This window comes from Phocoena sinus, chromosome 15 (assembly GCF_008692025.1).
Source record: "Phocoena sinus isolate mPhoSin1 chromosome 15, mPhoSin1.pri, whole genome shotgun sequence".
NCBI classification, from domain to species: Eukaryota; Metazoa; Chordata; class Mammalia; order Artiodactyla; family Phocoenidae; genus Phocoena; species Phocoena sinus.
The window spans coordinates 73,778,537-73,794,531 of record NC_045777.1 but is presented as its reverse complement, the minus strand read 5'-3'; the positions used below and the strand labels follow the sequence as shown (position 1 = coordinate 73,794,531).

Genomic DNA, 15,995 nt, shown 5'->3' with positions numbered 1-15,995 from the left:
ACAAGCCTAACTGGAGTGGGTCAAGAAAGACAGGAGTAGAGAAATTAGAGAGAGCAAGCACAGACAACACTTTCAAGGAGTAATACTATTAAAAAAAAAAAATTGAGGTGGTAGTTAGAGGGAGATGTGAGGTAGATAGGTCACCTGGCATACACTGACCCACCTTGCACACAGCATACAGTGAGAACTTACAACTAGAGAAAACAAGTCTATTTACACAGTTAACAGAGAAAATCCACGCCAGCTACCCCATCATTCCATCCTAAATATGAACAGAAAACCACGGATCACCAAGACCATGATGAGAGTAAGTGACAGGAAAGAGAAATAGCAGCAGCAGAAACATGCAGGAAGCAGATAAATCAGGGAAACGAAAAAGGAACTCACTGAAATATATTCTTAGATTATGAAAAAGATGCAATAGAAATGGAATAGAATGGCATTTTTGCAATTAAAAACATTATAGCTGAACTAAAACATTCAAAAAAAAGGTTTGGAATTGAAATCCAAGAACCCAGAACAGAAAGAAAGTTACTTTTGTATGAGAGAGGATTTGAGACACAGGAGACCATCCAAAAGGTCCAACATCCAACTAACCGAGTAGAACAGAGAAAACAGAAGGGAAAGAAGTTTACCCAAGAAATATTAGCAGAATTAATGCACACAAATTTTCAAAACAAAACAGCCCAAGTACACAATACAACGGCTGAAAAAGACCCAACCTAGACACCATCTCACAAAAGCTCCAAACATCTAGGACAAAGGGATGATTCTAAAAGCTTCCAGGGGGCTTCCCTGGTGGCGCAGTGGCTAAGCATCCATCTGCCAATGCAAGGGACATGGGTTCGAGCCCTGGTCCGCGAAGATCCCACATGCTGTGGAACAACTAAGCCCGTGAGCCACAACTACTGAGCCTGCGCTCTAGAGCCCACGAGTCACAACTACTGAACCCGTACACCACAACTACTGAAGCCCGCACACCTAGAGCCCATGCTCTGCAATGAGAAGCCACCGCAATGAGAAGCCCACGCACCACAACAAAGAGTAGCCCCCTCTCGCCGCAACTAGAGAAACCCCGCATGCAGTAACGAAGACCCAATGCAGCCAAAGTAAATAAAATAAAAAATAAATAAATTTATTTTAAAAAGACAAGGATGTGAGGCCCTCAAAGTTGTAAGAAAAAAATTTTGCCCGAGTCTTCTATACGAAGCCAAATACGAATCAATCAAATGTGAAAGCCAAATAGAGAAATTCAGATGGCACAGCTTTAAGAAGGGGGGGCCATTTAATTCATATCAACAATGATGTGGGCAACAATATTAAGCCGCTGAGATGTGAGGAACTGACTAATACAAGGAGTCAATAACTTTTATCTAACTTGATAAATCTAGAAACATGGCAGAAGGAGGTTCAAGAAATAACCCTCAGAGGAATTAAAAACAGAAATATCAATAGTTAAAATAGATTCTCTGAAGAGTACTTTACATTATGAACCCTCTGTACACCTGGATTTGTTACCATCTGCAAGTATTAATTTGATCTTAAAAAAATGTAAAAGCGGGCATAAAAGAGAGGCTAGGAATGAGATCTTCTATGAGTAACATAAAAGGACTTTGTTTCCACAGCTCAGATGCCTTTCTAACGTTTCTTCCAGTTTCCTGCCTCTGCTGCTTAAGGCTGAACTTAATTATAAGTGACCTTCAATTATGACACACACAACAAAATACTGAAAAAACCTTTTAAAAAGTAGTACTCTACAAAACATCCACGAGAGGGCAGGAGAACCCTCTTTAATACTCTACCAAAATAACAACAAGGAATTCTGTTTTTAATTCATTTTCATGTTAGTCTTAGAATCTTTTCCTAGAAAGCAATAAATAGCTGTGACCTTTATAATAAAGAAGCAGGCAGCATCTAGATACAATTAAAGTATCTTTCAGCTATATATCTGCAGCCGGTATCTACACAGTATTCAATGTATATCATTAACACTTTTAACACTATGAGAAATCAAAATACATCTCATTAAATAGATGTGTGAAGTTGTGAACGTCAGGGCCCATACTGGACATACTGCTGCCATTTTTCACTATCCCCTACTTCTATACCCAGTAATGAACTTGGAAATCCAAGTCTCCATTCTGCTGAGCAAGAAGCAAGCTTCAGAACAAAGACCCCGCATGACAGTGACCACCAGACACCCCCAATCAGCTGAAATGGAGATGAAACTCACCCACCACCCCAGAAAGGAAAAATGTATGCTGTGAAAAGGAAAAACAAAGATGAAAAAAGATTAGAAGACCAATTCAGTTCACTGCTAAAGAACACTTTTCAGAAATTTTCTTAAAAGATCAGGAGACCCAATGAAAAGTGTCATTGTAAGTTCTTACCTCTGCTTTGCCAGTCTGAGAACCATAGAAAATCTTCACTCCAGACACAAAGACTTCCTTCTTTTGAAGAGAGATATAGCCATTTGTCATCAAATCCCGAGATGCTTTCGGAACGGTTTTCTCCTGTGAGTTTTTGTTCTTGAAATAAACACAAAATCCATCAAGTTTGAGTATTTTCCCAACTTCATTAGGAATGAAAATTATCAATCACTCAGATACTGACCCATTTTATTATTCTCTTAATTTTTCAATTGTACTCCTCAAATATTAACCCCTTGGTATAATTAGGTCCTTTAAGACTATAATGATTCCCATTCCTTCCAGGATAAAACTACACGTACTTTCACCCATAATGTGTTGTAGTGGAATAATAGTAGAAACTTATTTTCTGATTCTTAATTACTGGAAGGAAAAGAGAACACTACTACCCCTTAAGGGTGCTAAGCAGATTTGGGTTTTTTGCCAAAGTTTAATTTTTTTTTTTTTTTTTTTTTTTTTTTTGCGGTACGCGGGCTCATGGGCCCAGCCGCTCCGCGGCACGCGGGATCCTCCCAGACCGGGGCACGAACCCGTGTCCCCTGCATCAGCAGGCAGACTCCCAACCACTGCGCCACCAGGGAAGCCCCCAAAGTTTAATTTTTCATTACAAAACCTTCCTGTATCTTAACAATGAGACTTCCACAGCCCATCAAAGAAAAGGTAAATAACTTAGTCTATAAAAACTGACAAGAAAAATTTTTTGGCATTGAAAAACTATTTCTAAAGACCAAACATAAAAGTGATCGAAAGTTCCTTTTAGAATTTCTATATTTTTCTGGAAGCCTTAGAAAATCTGCACTCTGCATTCTCTATAAAATTTGATGCCAAATACTCTCCTAGAAAAAGTAACTCCACTTGGGTTTCCCTGGTGGCACAGTGGTAAAGAATCCACCTGCTAATGCAAGGGACACGGGTTCAAGCCCTGGGCCGGGAAGATCCCACAGGCTACGGAGCAACTAAGCCCGTGTGCCACAACTACTGAGCCTGCATGCCACAACTACTGAAGCCTGCGTGCCTAGAGCCCATGCTCCGTAACGTGAGAAGCTACCACAATGAGAAGCCCGCGCACCACAACAAAGAGTAGCCCCCACTCACCGCAACTAGAGAAAGCCCACACGCAACGAAGACTCAACACAGCCAAAAATAAATAAATATATATATATATTTTAAAAAAAAGTAACTCCACTTACCTGCTTTCTGATGACAATCTGGAAACAAATCCAAAGGCTAAAGCCAAAGGCAAAGCCCAAATATATGTAAAACCTGTTTATCCATAATGATATTAAAGATGAGAAGTCCCACATATCCAAAGAAGGATCTAAATTTAAAATGACACATATAAGTAATTTTATTTGAAGTTACATATACAATGATATCCATTCTTATTTTAGAAAAAAAAAGAAAAACCAACCTTCATATTCAACAACCCCACTAAGAAATCTATAAAAAGCAACTCTAATAAAAACAAGACACTGTGATATGTAATATAATTGTCATGATAATGCTAATTCAAAACAAGAATACAAAATTTTATCTTCATTTGAATATAGCGTTTGGAAAAGAAGGGAACATAAAGTCAAAACACTTTATGTGGAATTATGAGTTAATTTTGCTTTGTTACGCTGCTCCATAAGAAAAATAATACTAAACGTATTCCTCTTTTTTTTAATTTTATTTTTAGAGACCCACATCTACTTGCAAAGGGTTCTCAAATAATTGACCTCAAGTCCCAGTTTTTTTTAAGGGAGATATGGATGGACCTGGACTCAAATGCTGAACCTGGAGGTAATTTCAAAAGGCGAGGTCTAAGATTTGAGGTTTACAGGTGCTACTCCTGGAAAGGACCAAAAGTCCTCAACACACGTGGGTAAGGGGGAGAAAGTTTTCTCTGTCTTTTGCTTGAGGTTAGAAGCATAGTTCTAAACTCATCTCCTAGCCTCAAAAGGCAAAAGCCAGGTCACGAGCAGGGATCAGTCCTCCCTTGCCCCCAGCGGCACCGGTCCCGGGCTGACAAGGGCAACATACTCTGGAGGAAGGAAGGGGCCCGAGGGTCTCAGAAAAACGGTTTCCTCCCTTCCCACCCCACGAACCTTACCCGCCTGTGGACCTTACCCATTCTCCTCAGAGCCCGAGCCCTGCGGCCCGACAAGACACCAGGACTGCGGACCTAAGAAACTTATTGTCCGGCGTGGATACTGGGAGACCACCAGAAATACCTCGTAGCTTTAGCTGGGCGCCCACAGTCGGAGGACCTGAGGGCAGCCATGCCACTCGCAGACCTGTCCGGATTGGCTCAGAGGAGGAAGGGGGCGGGCCCAGAGAAAAGCACCGCCCAGAGCTCCCGGCGAGGAAGCGGGAGTGCTGCCCGCGGCTCAGGAATCCGCGCTTGAGAGTTAGGGGCGAATCTGGAGAGAAGCAGGCAAAGAAAGAAGGGGGTGGGGGAGGGAAAGTCGGCGTTAAGAAACTAAGGGCATCGCCAACCGAATGCAATCTGTGAGCCTGTTTGAATCTCATTTGAAACACAAAGACTGTAAAAAGGCATTATTTAGGGGAAATTTGATTATGGACTAGCAATGAGACGCTATTAAGGAATTATGGTTAATCTCGTTGGGTGTATTTGTTAGGAGTTTAGACTGAAGTATTTAAAGCTAAAACTTTATGATGATTTGCTTTAAAATATTCCAACAAAAAAAAAGAGGGAAAATGAAACAAGAACGGCAAAATGTTGATAATTGTTGAAGCGGGGTGATGGGTACATGGCAGTTCATTACACTTTTTTCTCTACGTTTTTTGTGTTAAAACTTCTATAACGAAAGGGTAATGTAGGCGTGGCCCGAAACTCCGCGGAACTGTTAGGTGCCCGGCACTGAGTTTCCACCCGGTCACCAAACATTAGCTCCACCAACCAATCAGAGCTCTTTCGTTCATTCTGGAAAGAAAATTACGTCAAGGAAGAGACCCTCTCTTTCCGGGCGTGGAGCAGTGTCGTAAAAGCCACAATGCGCAGGCGTTCTAGCTCCCTCTTCCTTGCCCGGTTTTCTTAACACCTGACGCCTGCGCAGTAAGTTGCGTGGGTGTATCGTTTCGGCCGAGTTAGTAACGGCGCTGCGCAGTCTGCGGGCGTTACTGTGCCGGGTGGTTACATCGAGGCTCAGTTGGCCCTCAGGCCGGCAGCGCAGGTTTGCCTTGGTTCGCCGGACCCAAGGTCTGTGAGCGGCCACGATGTCGATCTTCACCCCCACCAACCAGATCCGCCTGACCAATGTGGCCGTAGTACGAATGAAGCGAGCCGGGAAGCGCTTCGAAATCGCCTGCTACAAAAACAAAGTCGTGGGCTGGCGGAGCGGCGTGTGAGTGACACTCTCCCTCTGGGCCCTGGTCGGAGCTGGTAGCCTCGAAGGCGGCCTCCTTTGGTCGTCTAACGAATGGGCCCAGCTAGCGTCTCGCCAGGGAAGGAAATGGGACACTTATTCCTGCTGCCCGGGCTTAGAGTCTAAACCAGACGTTCCCTTTTTTTTTGTTTGGTCGGTTTGGTTTGGGGCTTGGTTTTACTTTGCTTCCCGGGTGTCATAAAAGCCACAGCCAAGAAACCCCCATAACTGTGGTCCTTTCGTCAGAATAATGACAAAGGCAAAGGGCCTAGTCTTCGGGTGCTTCTATAGTTCGTGCGTTGTCACAGATCTCAGCCCAATAGTTGCACCGAAGTGCGTATACGGTCTTCACTGCTGCCATCTAGGGGCTGGAATTCCTTGGCAGCAGCCGGACCCCACCCTTCAGTGATGGCACACATACTCCCGCGACGTTTTTCACCTCTGAGTAACTGCGAATACAAATGGAGTTCTGGGTTACGAAATGGTCCCCTGGAACCGAGGGTCATTTAGGAGTATTTGTTGTTTCTTACTATTCATATCGACGCCTTCTTGTATTTAAATGTGAATGAACTTCGAAGTTTCAAGCATACTCACTTAGGACTTTCTCTCCTGTCCTCCCAAGGGAAAAAGACCTTGATGAAGTTCTGCAGACCCACTCAGTGTTTGTAAATGTCTCTAAAGGTCAGGTTGCAAAGAAGGAAGATCTCATCAGTGCGTTTGGAACAGATGACCAGACTGAAATCTGTAAGCAGGTGGGTTCTAACAGTTGCAGCATGATTGACCCTAATATCCAGTAGTATTAGATATTAGATTACAGTTACGTTAAACTTTACTATTTTTTTGGAGTCATCAGTTACTGTGCAATAATTTGATTTGTGCAGCATCACTTTTAATAATTCAGGACTTGGATGTTTTTTGCCAAAGCCTCCAGAAATGAGATTTCCTACTAAGCTGCATTATTTTGTTCATTTATATATTTTTAGTGTAATATACCTGAAAATAGAATTTCTTTTCAAGTATTTCATCATTTACACCCTCTGCTAAGATTACCTTTACCCCATCCCCCATCTAAATAAGTAAGATTTTGGAACAAGATAATCCCTTTAGGCAAAGCTCAAGTTATTACCAACTATCGGTAGCTGAAGAGGATGAAATTTAATTTTCTCCCCAGTTATTTATTCCTGTGGTTAGTTAACAAGTAGTGTGGAATAAAGATGTTACTTTTCTTAAACTTGTTGGGTTTTTTAAGATTTTAACTAAAGGAGAGGTTCAAGTGTCAGATAAAGAACGGCACACACAGCTGGAGCAGATGTTTAGGGACATTGCAACTATTGTGGCCGACAAATGTGTGAACCCTGAAACAAAGAGACCGTACACCGTTATCCTTATCGAGAGAGCCATGAAGGACATCCACTATTCGGTCAAACCCAACAAGAGTACAAAACAGCAGGTGAGTTGTTTTTTAATGTCAAAAAGTGTCCATGAAAATCAATGTTCTCTGAGGAAAACATTAAAATAGTTGGTCTGTAATAACAAAATGGCACTACTTGGAAGCAAGTGGGAGGAGGTTTTGGGTACAGGGGAGGGGAACGATGGAGGTTTTAGAGAGGAGTGATGGAATTTGTTTTAACTAAACACAAATATACTAGGACTCTCATCTTCCTATCCAAGTCAGACCTTTAAAGATAAAACTTGCATTCTTCCAACAAGGACCTACGGTATAGCACAGGGAGCTTGGCTCAATATTCTGTAATAAGCTAAATTGGAAAAGAATTTGAAAAAGAATGGATACTTGTATGGGTATAACTGAATCCCTTTGCTGTACACCTGTAACTAACACATCATTATTAATCAATTATACTCCAATATAAAATAAAAAATGTTTTTACAAAGATAAAGCTTGGATTTTTAAAGCATCATTTTAACCCCAGTTAGATTTTTCTTTAATGTTTGTATAATACATACACTATAAAAGTCACCCATTTAAAGCCTACAGTTCAGTCGTATACTCTAAAAGTTTTTGCACCCTTCCCTGCTACCTAATTTGAGAACATTTCATCACCCCAAAATGAAACCCTGTACCTGTTGTCAGTCACTTCTCATTCCCCTGTCTCGTAAGGAGGGAATAAGGCAACTGCAAATTTTATTTCTGTTTTTATTGACTTGTCTATTCTGCACATTTCATATAAATGGAGTCATACAGTATGTGGCCCTTTCAAGGTTAATCCATGTTGTAGCATCTATCAGTACTTTTTTCCTTCTTAGGACTGAATAATAGTTCATTGTATGGAAATACCACCTTTTGTTCATTCATCAGTTGGTGGACATTTGGGTTGTTCCCACTTTTTAGCTATCATGAATAATGCTGCTATGAAATTGATTACAAATTTTTGTGTGGACGTATGTTTCCATTTCTCTATACCCAGGAACAGAATTGCTAGCTCATATGGTGACTGTATTAACCTTTTGAGGAATTGCTCAGCCAGTTTCCGAAACAGCTGAGCCATTTTACATTTCCACAATCAGTATACAAGGGTTCCAGTTTCTCCACATCCTCAGTGATGTTTGTTATTGTCCAGCTTCTTGATTATAGCCATCCTGGGGGTATTGTTCTGGTTTTGATTTGCATTTCTCTAATGGCTGATAATTTGCGCATATTTTCATGGGCGTATTGACCCTTTGTCGGTCTTCTTTGGAGAAATCACTCTTCGGATCCTTTGACCATTTTTTAGTTGATTAGTTGTCTCTTCATTATTGAGTTGTAAGAGTTCTTTATATATTTTGGATACTAGTACCGTATCAAATGCACGATTTGCCAGTATTTTGTCATATTCTGTGGGTTGTCTTTTCACTTTCTTGATAGTTTTTTGAAGAACAAAAGGTTTTAATCTTGAAGCCCAATTTATCTATTTTTTTCCTGTGGTTGCTAATGTTCTTCATGTCATCTAAGAAACCATTGCCCAGTCCAGCTAGGTGGAAACTGCTTTGTTTTGAATACCTTCTGCAGTAATGCAGCAGAAGAAGCAAAGAAATTACAGACATTTTTAATTTTGTCTTGATAGGCTTTGGAAGTGATAAAGCAGTTAAAGGAGAAAATGAAGATAGAACGTGCTCACATGAGACTTCGGTTCATTCTTCCAGTGAATGAAGGGAAGAAGCTGAAAGAAAAACTCAAGCCACTCATCAAGGTTATAGAAAGTGAAGACTATGGTCAACAGTTAGATATTGTAAGATTAACATACTCTTGTTTCTTTGCTTCCACGTTACCAAAATACTTCTCTAGTCATAAATCTGTCACATTTAGAAGGTGTGAACAGTAAGACATTTCCAGTAATGTCTTAACTAGAATTAGGTAAGACAGTCAAGGTCTCCGTAGAACCAAATTGTCATTAAGAACACTTACAATTTTTGTTTGCTTTTTTAGTTAAATTATTCGTGATAAAATGATTTTGGTCAATGCTCATTTTCGATGAGAATATATTTTACATTGAGTCTTCTATTAATGAGGAAATTGGAAATAGGACTAAAAGTTTGTCAGTCTCATTTACCGCAGAACATTTTAAAGAAGCAGCAAAAACATCATGTCTTTGGGTCCTCACCCTGCAGCTTCAGAGATCGTGTAAATTCAGCTGTCTGCAAACCCACATCTTAGAGCTTTATAGCTTCTTGACAAATAAATGAGCTCTAGAGGACTGTTGTCCTTTCCACTGTAGATGTAAAACAACACATCTGACACTCTCTGAAGTTCTAAAATCTTTGCAAAACCTTGCACATGGTTTCTAAATAGGCCTTCCACCTCTTTTTTTTTTTTTTCTTCAAATGTGGATACAAAGAGATGATTTCATTGAACTGTAAATTTTAACGCTAAGTTTTAGTATGAAAAGGACCATAGCCTTCTAATCCAACCACTTCGTTTTACAGCTGAGGAATCTGGAAAAGTCCTCAGTAGGGAGAATAATGCCTTGTCACAGCGGCCTGCGTGCATACTTAAGGGCGGAGGCTGGACCAGAACCCAGCCCACCGTCCTGTGCGTTGTCTTATCTGTGGTTGTAGAGAGACCTGGAAAGTATGGTGTGTTTGTCTCATACGAAGTGAAAGCTATGTCCATTCTATGGTACTGCTCTTCCTCATGTGGTCAACAGCTGTGTTCAATGTTTCAGGTGTGTCTCATCGACCCCGGCTGCTTCCGAGAAATCGATGAGCTCGTAAAAAAGGAGACAAAAGGCAAAGGCTCTTTGGAAGTACTCAGTTTGAAAGACGTGGAAGAAGGAGATGAGAAATTGGAGTGACAGTCATCAGTCTCTTCAGCTGTCAAACACTAAAGCGTTTTCGTTTCCCACAGCCCTGTTTTCTTTCTGTGATCTGCCAAATACTTGCTCAGATGAGTTGACACTTTCCATCTTTGTGGCAAACATGTACACAAAAAGACTTTCCTACGTAAGTATTATAATGTGGGATTCATTTAGTTTTAATTATCAAATAGGGTTTTAGGCAAAAGTGAAATACAGAGTCCAGAGTAGCATTTTGTTACTGCCTCACGCCTTTGAGCTTTCCAGGGTGTAAGTTATTTGACACAACTCTTGTGGATAAAAAATAAGTTTTGTACATTACAAGAAAATAACTTTGGGAGGATATATCTGTATGACAGAAAGGGAGGATTTGCCAAAAAAAAAAATGTGTAATGTCTTATTTCTACTTAATGAAATGTGTGTATGGGGTAACTGTCTCGTGACCTAATACAAAGCTTGGATGATGACTTCTTGATTTTCTGAAAAACAGATAGATGATGACTGTGCAGGACTTCAATAATATTCATCAAACATGCTGCCATAGCCTAGATTATTCTTGGTAAAAAATATAGCCATTTATTGCTAATTCTTAAAGTTTATAATATATATTACTAGAGTTGAAAATATATGCAATTAATAAAACCACTGTTTATTTTTGTTAAACTATGGCTTGTATTTCTAGACAGCGTCCTACCTTTTTCTTTTCTCTGCCTCTTGTCTGGTAGGATGGGAGAGTTCTTAGCAGGATTAAACAAGTCAGGAGGAGGAGTGCTCAGAACAGGGCCTGTTCTGTTAAATACCTGATAAACCTTAGAGATATTATTTGGGATGTAATTGAACTTGAGTGTTTCAGTATTTGAACACTTAAATAGACAATGTGCAAGTTTTTTTAAATCTACTTGTCCTCAAAAGAGATAGTCTAGAATACAAAGTAGGGTTTCACTCAAAATACACATACAGATGTATTTTTATTTTTTTTTTTTTGCGATACGGGGGCCTCCCACTGCTGCGGCCTCTCCCGTTGCAGAGCACAGGCTCCGGACGCGCAGGCTCAGCGGCCATGGCTCACGGGCCCAGCCGCTCCACGGCACATGGGATCCTCCCAGACCGGGGCACGAACCCGTGTCCGCTGCATCGGCAGGTGGACTCTCAACCACCGCGCCACCAGGGAAGGCCCCATACAGATGTATTTTATGCACAGAAGTTTTTAAGTGAAAAAGAGTTCTTGACTTGAACAGATCCTGATTGGTTGATTGAAGTCAAACATTTTTCTCATAGTGTTGGAAGAAATATTCTTAAGACACACTTTCTTTAATGGTGAAATTAAACTACTGTTCAGATACAGTCTTCAAGATGACCCCCTCACTGATTCCATTTTACTTAAATAGTTTGATGTTTTACAAAAATGATCTAAACTTGAAGTCCCAGGAAATTATTTTAACCAATGAAGTTTACACTTTATTTCTAGCTTAAACAGTTAAAGCAACGTTTCAGGTCGAAAGTCATAATTACTAAAAATGTTCAAGAGCTGCATCTTGAACAGAAAAAAGATAGATGTTACCATAACATTGCCTTAAGTTTTTCCCATCCTCATACTCATTTCTTCTAAAAAGCTGGAACTTCAAGAATTGTCAAATGTAAATCAGAGTCATGTTTCTGAACCTATGAAAAATTAAAAATTTTCTACCTTGTATTAATCTCGTTATTCAGAAGTAGTTAAAAAGTTTGGTTCATAGTTATCTTCCCAGTAGCACTGCTGTAATGGATTACCTTAAGGATTATCGGTTTATTTTGCTTTTTCAACGCAAGCTTTATTGTGTACAGTTGGTCAGAATGACGTTTCAGAATTAAACCTCTCTATTAGCAGAGCTCTTTTCTTTGAAGTTTCCCTTGTACCCATACACAACTATTTGTTCCAGCTTATGTAACCTCATACCACTTTGAAATTCCCTCGTTGACCTTGATTTTTGCCCTACCTTGTGTTATAGAGAGCTGCTTAAACACCTTCCTGGCACGCTAGATTGTGAGCAGCTCAAGGGCAGGAGGTTAGCCAGCTGTGTGTATCCCTCCATGGTTTGGACCTGGTAGTTGTGGAATAAGTGTCTGTGGAGTTGTAAGCATCCTCTCTCGGTGGGGGTCCATGCCATCAGAAGTGAGGACAGGTAATGACTTTTTCAAATCCATCTTTAAAGCTTGACTGAGTTTTTGTCAGCTAAGCCAGAGCCTCCCACCGTTCATACCCATGCATGCTGCTGTGCCGCTGGTGGTTTGTGTCTGCACAGATCCCCTCAGTCCTCAGGGCTTTTATCTCTGCCTGCAAGCAGCCGCTCACATTTACCCCAGGGTGTCATACGCACATATTCCGTGGGGCTGTGATAGGGGAAATTAGGTAGCAGCACTCGTTATTGTAAACAGTAGCCACACACATGATTTTAACCTGCATGCTACCCTTAAGCCCACATCATGAGGTCCCTATGATTTTGGAAGTAGTGCATTTCCTTATTTAGAATTTTTTGTGTACTTGCTCTTAAATTACTAATATTTCCAGGTATTGATTATTTGAAAATACATTTCTGCTGCAGCATATTAGAGGTGATCGTGGATAAATAGTTTGCCACTAACAGCATTTAATGTCTGGGATGATGAAGGCCATTGATTTTCATCTCCACATGTATATTAATGGTACCTACAAAATTAACGAGTCTAAATGTAATTTTATAGCAGCAACAGTTCTTCTGAGCTAAAAGTATAATCCTGACCTAACAGTTTTACAACACTCTGAGCACGTGTACTTGAATGGCCCAGGGCCCCCTTCCAAACACCCCAGAGGAAGAGTCACCAGTTTCACCAAATTCCTACATATTTTTGGTTGGTAGAGAATGGAGATAAATGGGTTGTGGAATTGAAAAGAACAGAGTCATTTTTACTGCAGAGAGGAACAGAGCTGTCTTCTACACTCAGTGCTATTCATATCTTAGGAGATTCTTCCATCTGGTGATACACTTGAATGCCAAAAGTTTCTTGAGTGGCACTCTTCCTGTGGCAGACGAGCATAGTTAGCATACTTTTCAAGGAAAAAGGGCCACAAGCTTATTTATTACTGTCGTGCAGAGGTAGGATCAAGACTAGGAATCTTGCATGTAATCAAGGTAAAATAGTTTGTGGTTTTACAGTTAAAACTTTGCAGATTATAGAAAGATTTTGGACATGCATTGGCATGACAAAAGGGAATAATAAAGAAAGGATTTCTTAGTGAAATTTGTATAAAGAGATAATTGTGTAAAACTTGAATGATAACCGCCTGATTTTCTCAGAGATATGGTGATAGTTCAGGTGTTCAATAATTGTGTTGAACATGCTGCCATAATTAAGATTTCATAATAGTATAGAATATTATTTTTTAAAGGGCTCGTCATCACTGCATTTGGGATTTTTCTTTTGAGTAAAAAACAGTTAAAAGGGGCTTCCCTGGTGATGCAGTGGTTAAGAATCCGCCTGCCAATGCAGGGAACACGGGTTCGAGCCCTAGTCCGGGAAGATCCCACATGCCGCAGAGCAACTAAGCCCGTGTGCCACAACTACTGAGCCTGCGCTCTAGAGCCCGCGAGCCACAGCTACTGAGCCCGTGTGCCACAACTACTGACCCTGCACTCTAGAGCCCGCGAGCCACAACTACTGAAGCCCCCATGCCTAGGGCCCGTGCTCTGCAACAAGAGAAGCCACTGCAATGAGAAGCCTGTGCACCGCAACAAAGAGTAGCCCCTGCTGGCCGCAACTAGAGAAAGCCCGCGCGCAGCAACAAAGACCCAACACAGCCAAAAATAATATAAATAAATAAATAAAATAAAGGAAACTTAGATTTTAAAATAATAATAAAAGAAAAATGGACAAGGAAAGCAGAACGAGTGGCTCAGAGAGAAGTAAGGATGGGAGAAGGGGAAGGAGAGATTTGAAGCGGGATACTCCGCCCACTATTGCTGGCGTCGAAGATGGAGGAACGGAACCACGACCCAAACAATGCAGGCAGCTTCCAGAAGCTGGGAAGGACCCTCAGCTGACAGCCATCAAGGAAATGGGGACCTGAAAGGAACTAAATTCTACCAACAGCCTGAGATAGTGAGGAAATGGATTCTCGCCTAAGAGCTCCCAGGACGGACACAGCCGACCCCGTGATTTTAGTCCAGTTAGATCTGAACCCGGCTTCCGACATACAGAACCGTAAGGTAACAAGTTTGTGTATTTTAAACTGCTAAGTTTGTGCTAATGTGTTACAAAAGAAGTAGAAACTGTAGATTATGGATGTTTCAATATGATGAGCAAAAAATGGGTGATTCGCTCAAAGACGTGCATAATTGGCTATCTGTCTAATAGAGCCAAACTCCTACATCATAACATGAAGAAAATTAATTTTACATGAATTATAGAGCTAAGTGTAGAAATAAAGGCATGAGAAAATATAGACAATAAAGTGTTCAAAAATATAGGAAAATATTTTACCCTAAGAGTAAAAGAGGCTTTCTTAAGGAAAATAGAAACCTGGAAATTATAAAGGAAAATACTAAAGGATTTAACAACCCAAAAAAGTGAAATTTCCGAATGACAAAAGATACTTCAAGAAAGTTCAGAGAAAATAATGATTGAAAGAAAATACATGGAACATTTAAGTCAGGTGGAATGCCAGCAAGTCAGGACAAACCAATAAAACAGTCTTATGCTCAGCCCCAAGCACTAGAAATAAATGCAAAATAAGATGGTCACCTTCTCTCAGAGAAATGCAAAATAATGAAGAATAATTTTCTATCCATCATATTGAGGAAAAGTTAAAAAACTCTGATACTGGCAAGGATGGGGGCGGAGGGACCACCACTTTCACACATTTACTGATGGAAGTATAAATTGCTACAGACATTTAGGAAAATAACCTGGTGGTATCTTTAAAATTTTAAATATGTGTACCTTACATTTAGGTATCTATCCTCCAGAAATAAATGTATCTAAATTCTAAGGATATACATACAGGGATGTTTTCTGCTTTGGAAGACCTGAAAATAACCATCCGTAACACGTAAGTATTAATAAATTGCAATACTTCCTTATTGTGAAGAATTAGGTAGTTTTTACAAATGAGACGTACCTACCTGTGTGTCCTATAGAAACCTATAATATTACATATAATGTCCAAGATAATAAAAGTGGAGGCGGAGGGAAGGGTTGGAGGAAGGGAAACACATTATAGAACAATGTATTACAGTTTAATCCCATTCTTTTACCTCTTTTGGAGGTGTAGGGGAGGAAGACTTTTTCTTTTGGGTTCTTTAGCTGATTGGATCATTAAACTGACACAAGGCAGGTTAACAGGAGGAAAACAGATTTCATTTCATATACGTGGGAACTCATACAAAAATATGAGACTCAAAGTAAGTGACCAAAGCAGGCAGCTTTATACCTTTTAGACAAGGAAACAATAAATTTGTGAAGAATTGACAAGACAAAGGTGTTTGGGCTTGGGGTAGCAAATTCGTGAAGTAACAAGGTTTGTTTATACAGCCTTCGGGGCCCTGAATTCCCTGTCTCTGGTGATAAGGAGGCCTTCCACCCTCCTGGTACAGAAAGGACACCTTTCACATGAGAGATTTATTTCCTACTTTCAGGGGAACAAAAGAAGTCAGAGTGTCCTTGCACTGACCGTTTCTTAACTATAATCCAGAATAATCAATATGCCCAAGTGGCATATATTGGGGTGCAAGCTTTCAAAGAATAAGAAAATACTAATTTTAAGCTGTTGTGTATTGAATACTAGTGGACCCAAATTTTAAGGAAATTAAATAATCAAAACATTCAATTTAAAATAGAAATAAATTGGCAAGGGATAGCACTTCATGGAATAAAATGATTCGCCATGGAAG

The 15,995-nt window shown here is 40.2% G+C and overlaps 3 protein-coding genes across 3 annotated transcripts in view; 2 read left to right on the top strand and 1 right to left on the bottom strand.

Annotated features, from left to right (window-relative positions):
• LOC116740611 (S-adenosyl-L-methionine-dependent tRNA 4-demethylwyosine synthase TYW1-like) overlaps positions 1-4,700 on the bottom strand; it is a 156,938-nt gene extending 152,238 nt beyond the window's left edge. The window contains 3 exon segments of the mRNA XM_032606367.1: positions 2,391-2,528; positions 3,620-3,747; positions 4,542-4,700. Of these exon segments, the coding sequence (XP_032462258.1) occupies positions 2,391-2,528; positions 3,620-3,747; positions 4,542-4,545 (270 nt within the window). The 5' untranslated portion in view covers positions 4,546-4,700.
• Positions 4,701-5,417: 717 nt separating this feature from the next.
• SBDS (SBDS ribosome maturation factor) lies at positions 5,418-11,957 on the top strand. Its single transcript, XM_032605696.1, has 5 exons — positions 5,418-5,779; positions 6,423-6,552; positions 7,050-7,250; positions 8,863-9,027; positions 9,961-11,957. Exons 1-5 carry the CDS (start codon positions 5,652-5,654, stop codon positions 10,087-10,089), a joined length of 753 nt encoding a protein of 250 aa, XP_032461587.1. The 5' UTR covers positions 5,418-5,651; the 3' UTR covers positions 10,090-11,957.
• Positions 11,958-14,213: 2,256 nt separating this feature from the next.
• LOC116740495 (chromobox protein homolog 1-like) overlaps positions 14,214-15,995 on the top strand; it is a 62,268-nt gene continuing 60,486 nt past the window's right edge. The window contains exon 1 of the mRNA XM_032606136.1: positions 14,214-14,312. Coding sequence (XP_032462027.1) covers positions 14,214-14,312 — 99 coding nt within the window. The remainder of the gene's footprint in view (positions 14,313-15,995) is intronic.

Bases quoted from the DNA above. Each gene is read 5' to 3' on its own strand.
- SBDS (XM_032605696.1), top strand. From the start codon at position 5,652: ATGTCGATCTTCACCCCCACCAACCAGATCCGCCTGACCAATGTGGCC. The intron at 5,780-6,422 runs GTGAGTGACACT...TGTCCTCCCAAG, and splicing joins GTGGGCTGGCGGAGCGGCGT to GGAAAAAGACCTTGATGAAG. The intron at 6,553-7,049 runs GTGGGTTCTAAC...GGGTTTTTTAAG, and splicing joins AGACTGAAATCTGTAAGCAG to ATTTTAACTAAAGGAGAGGT.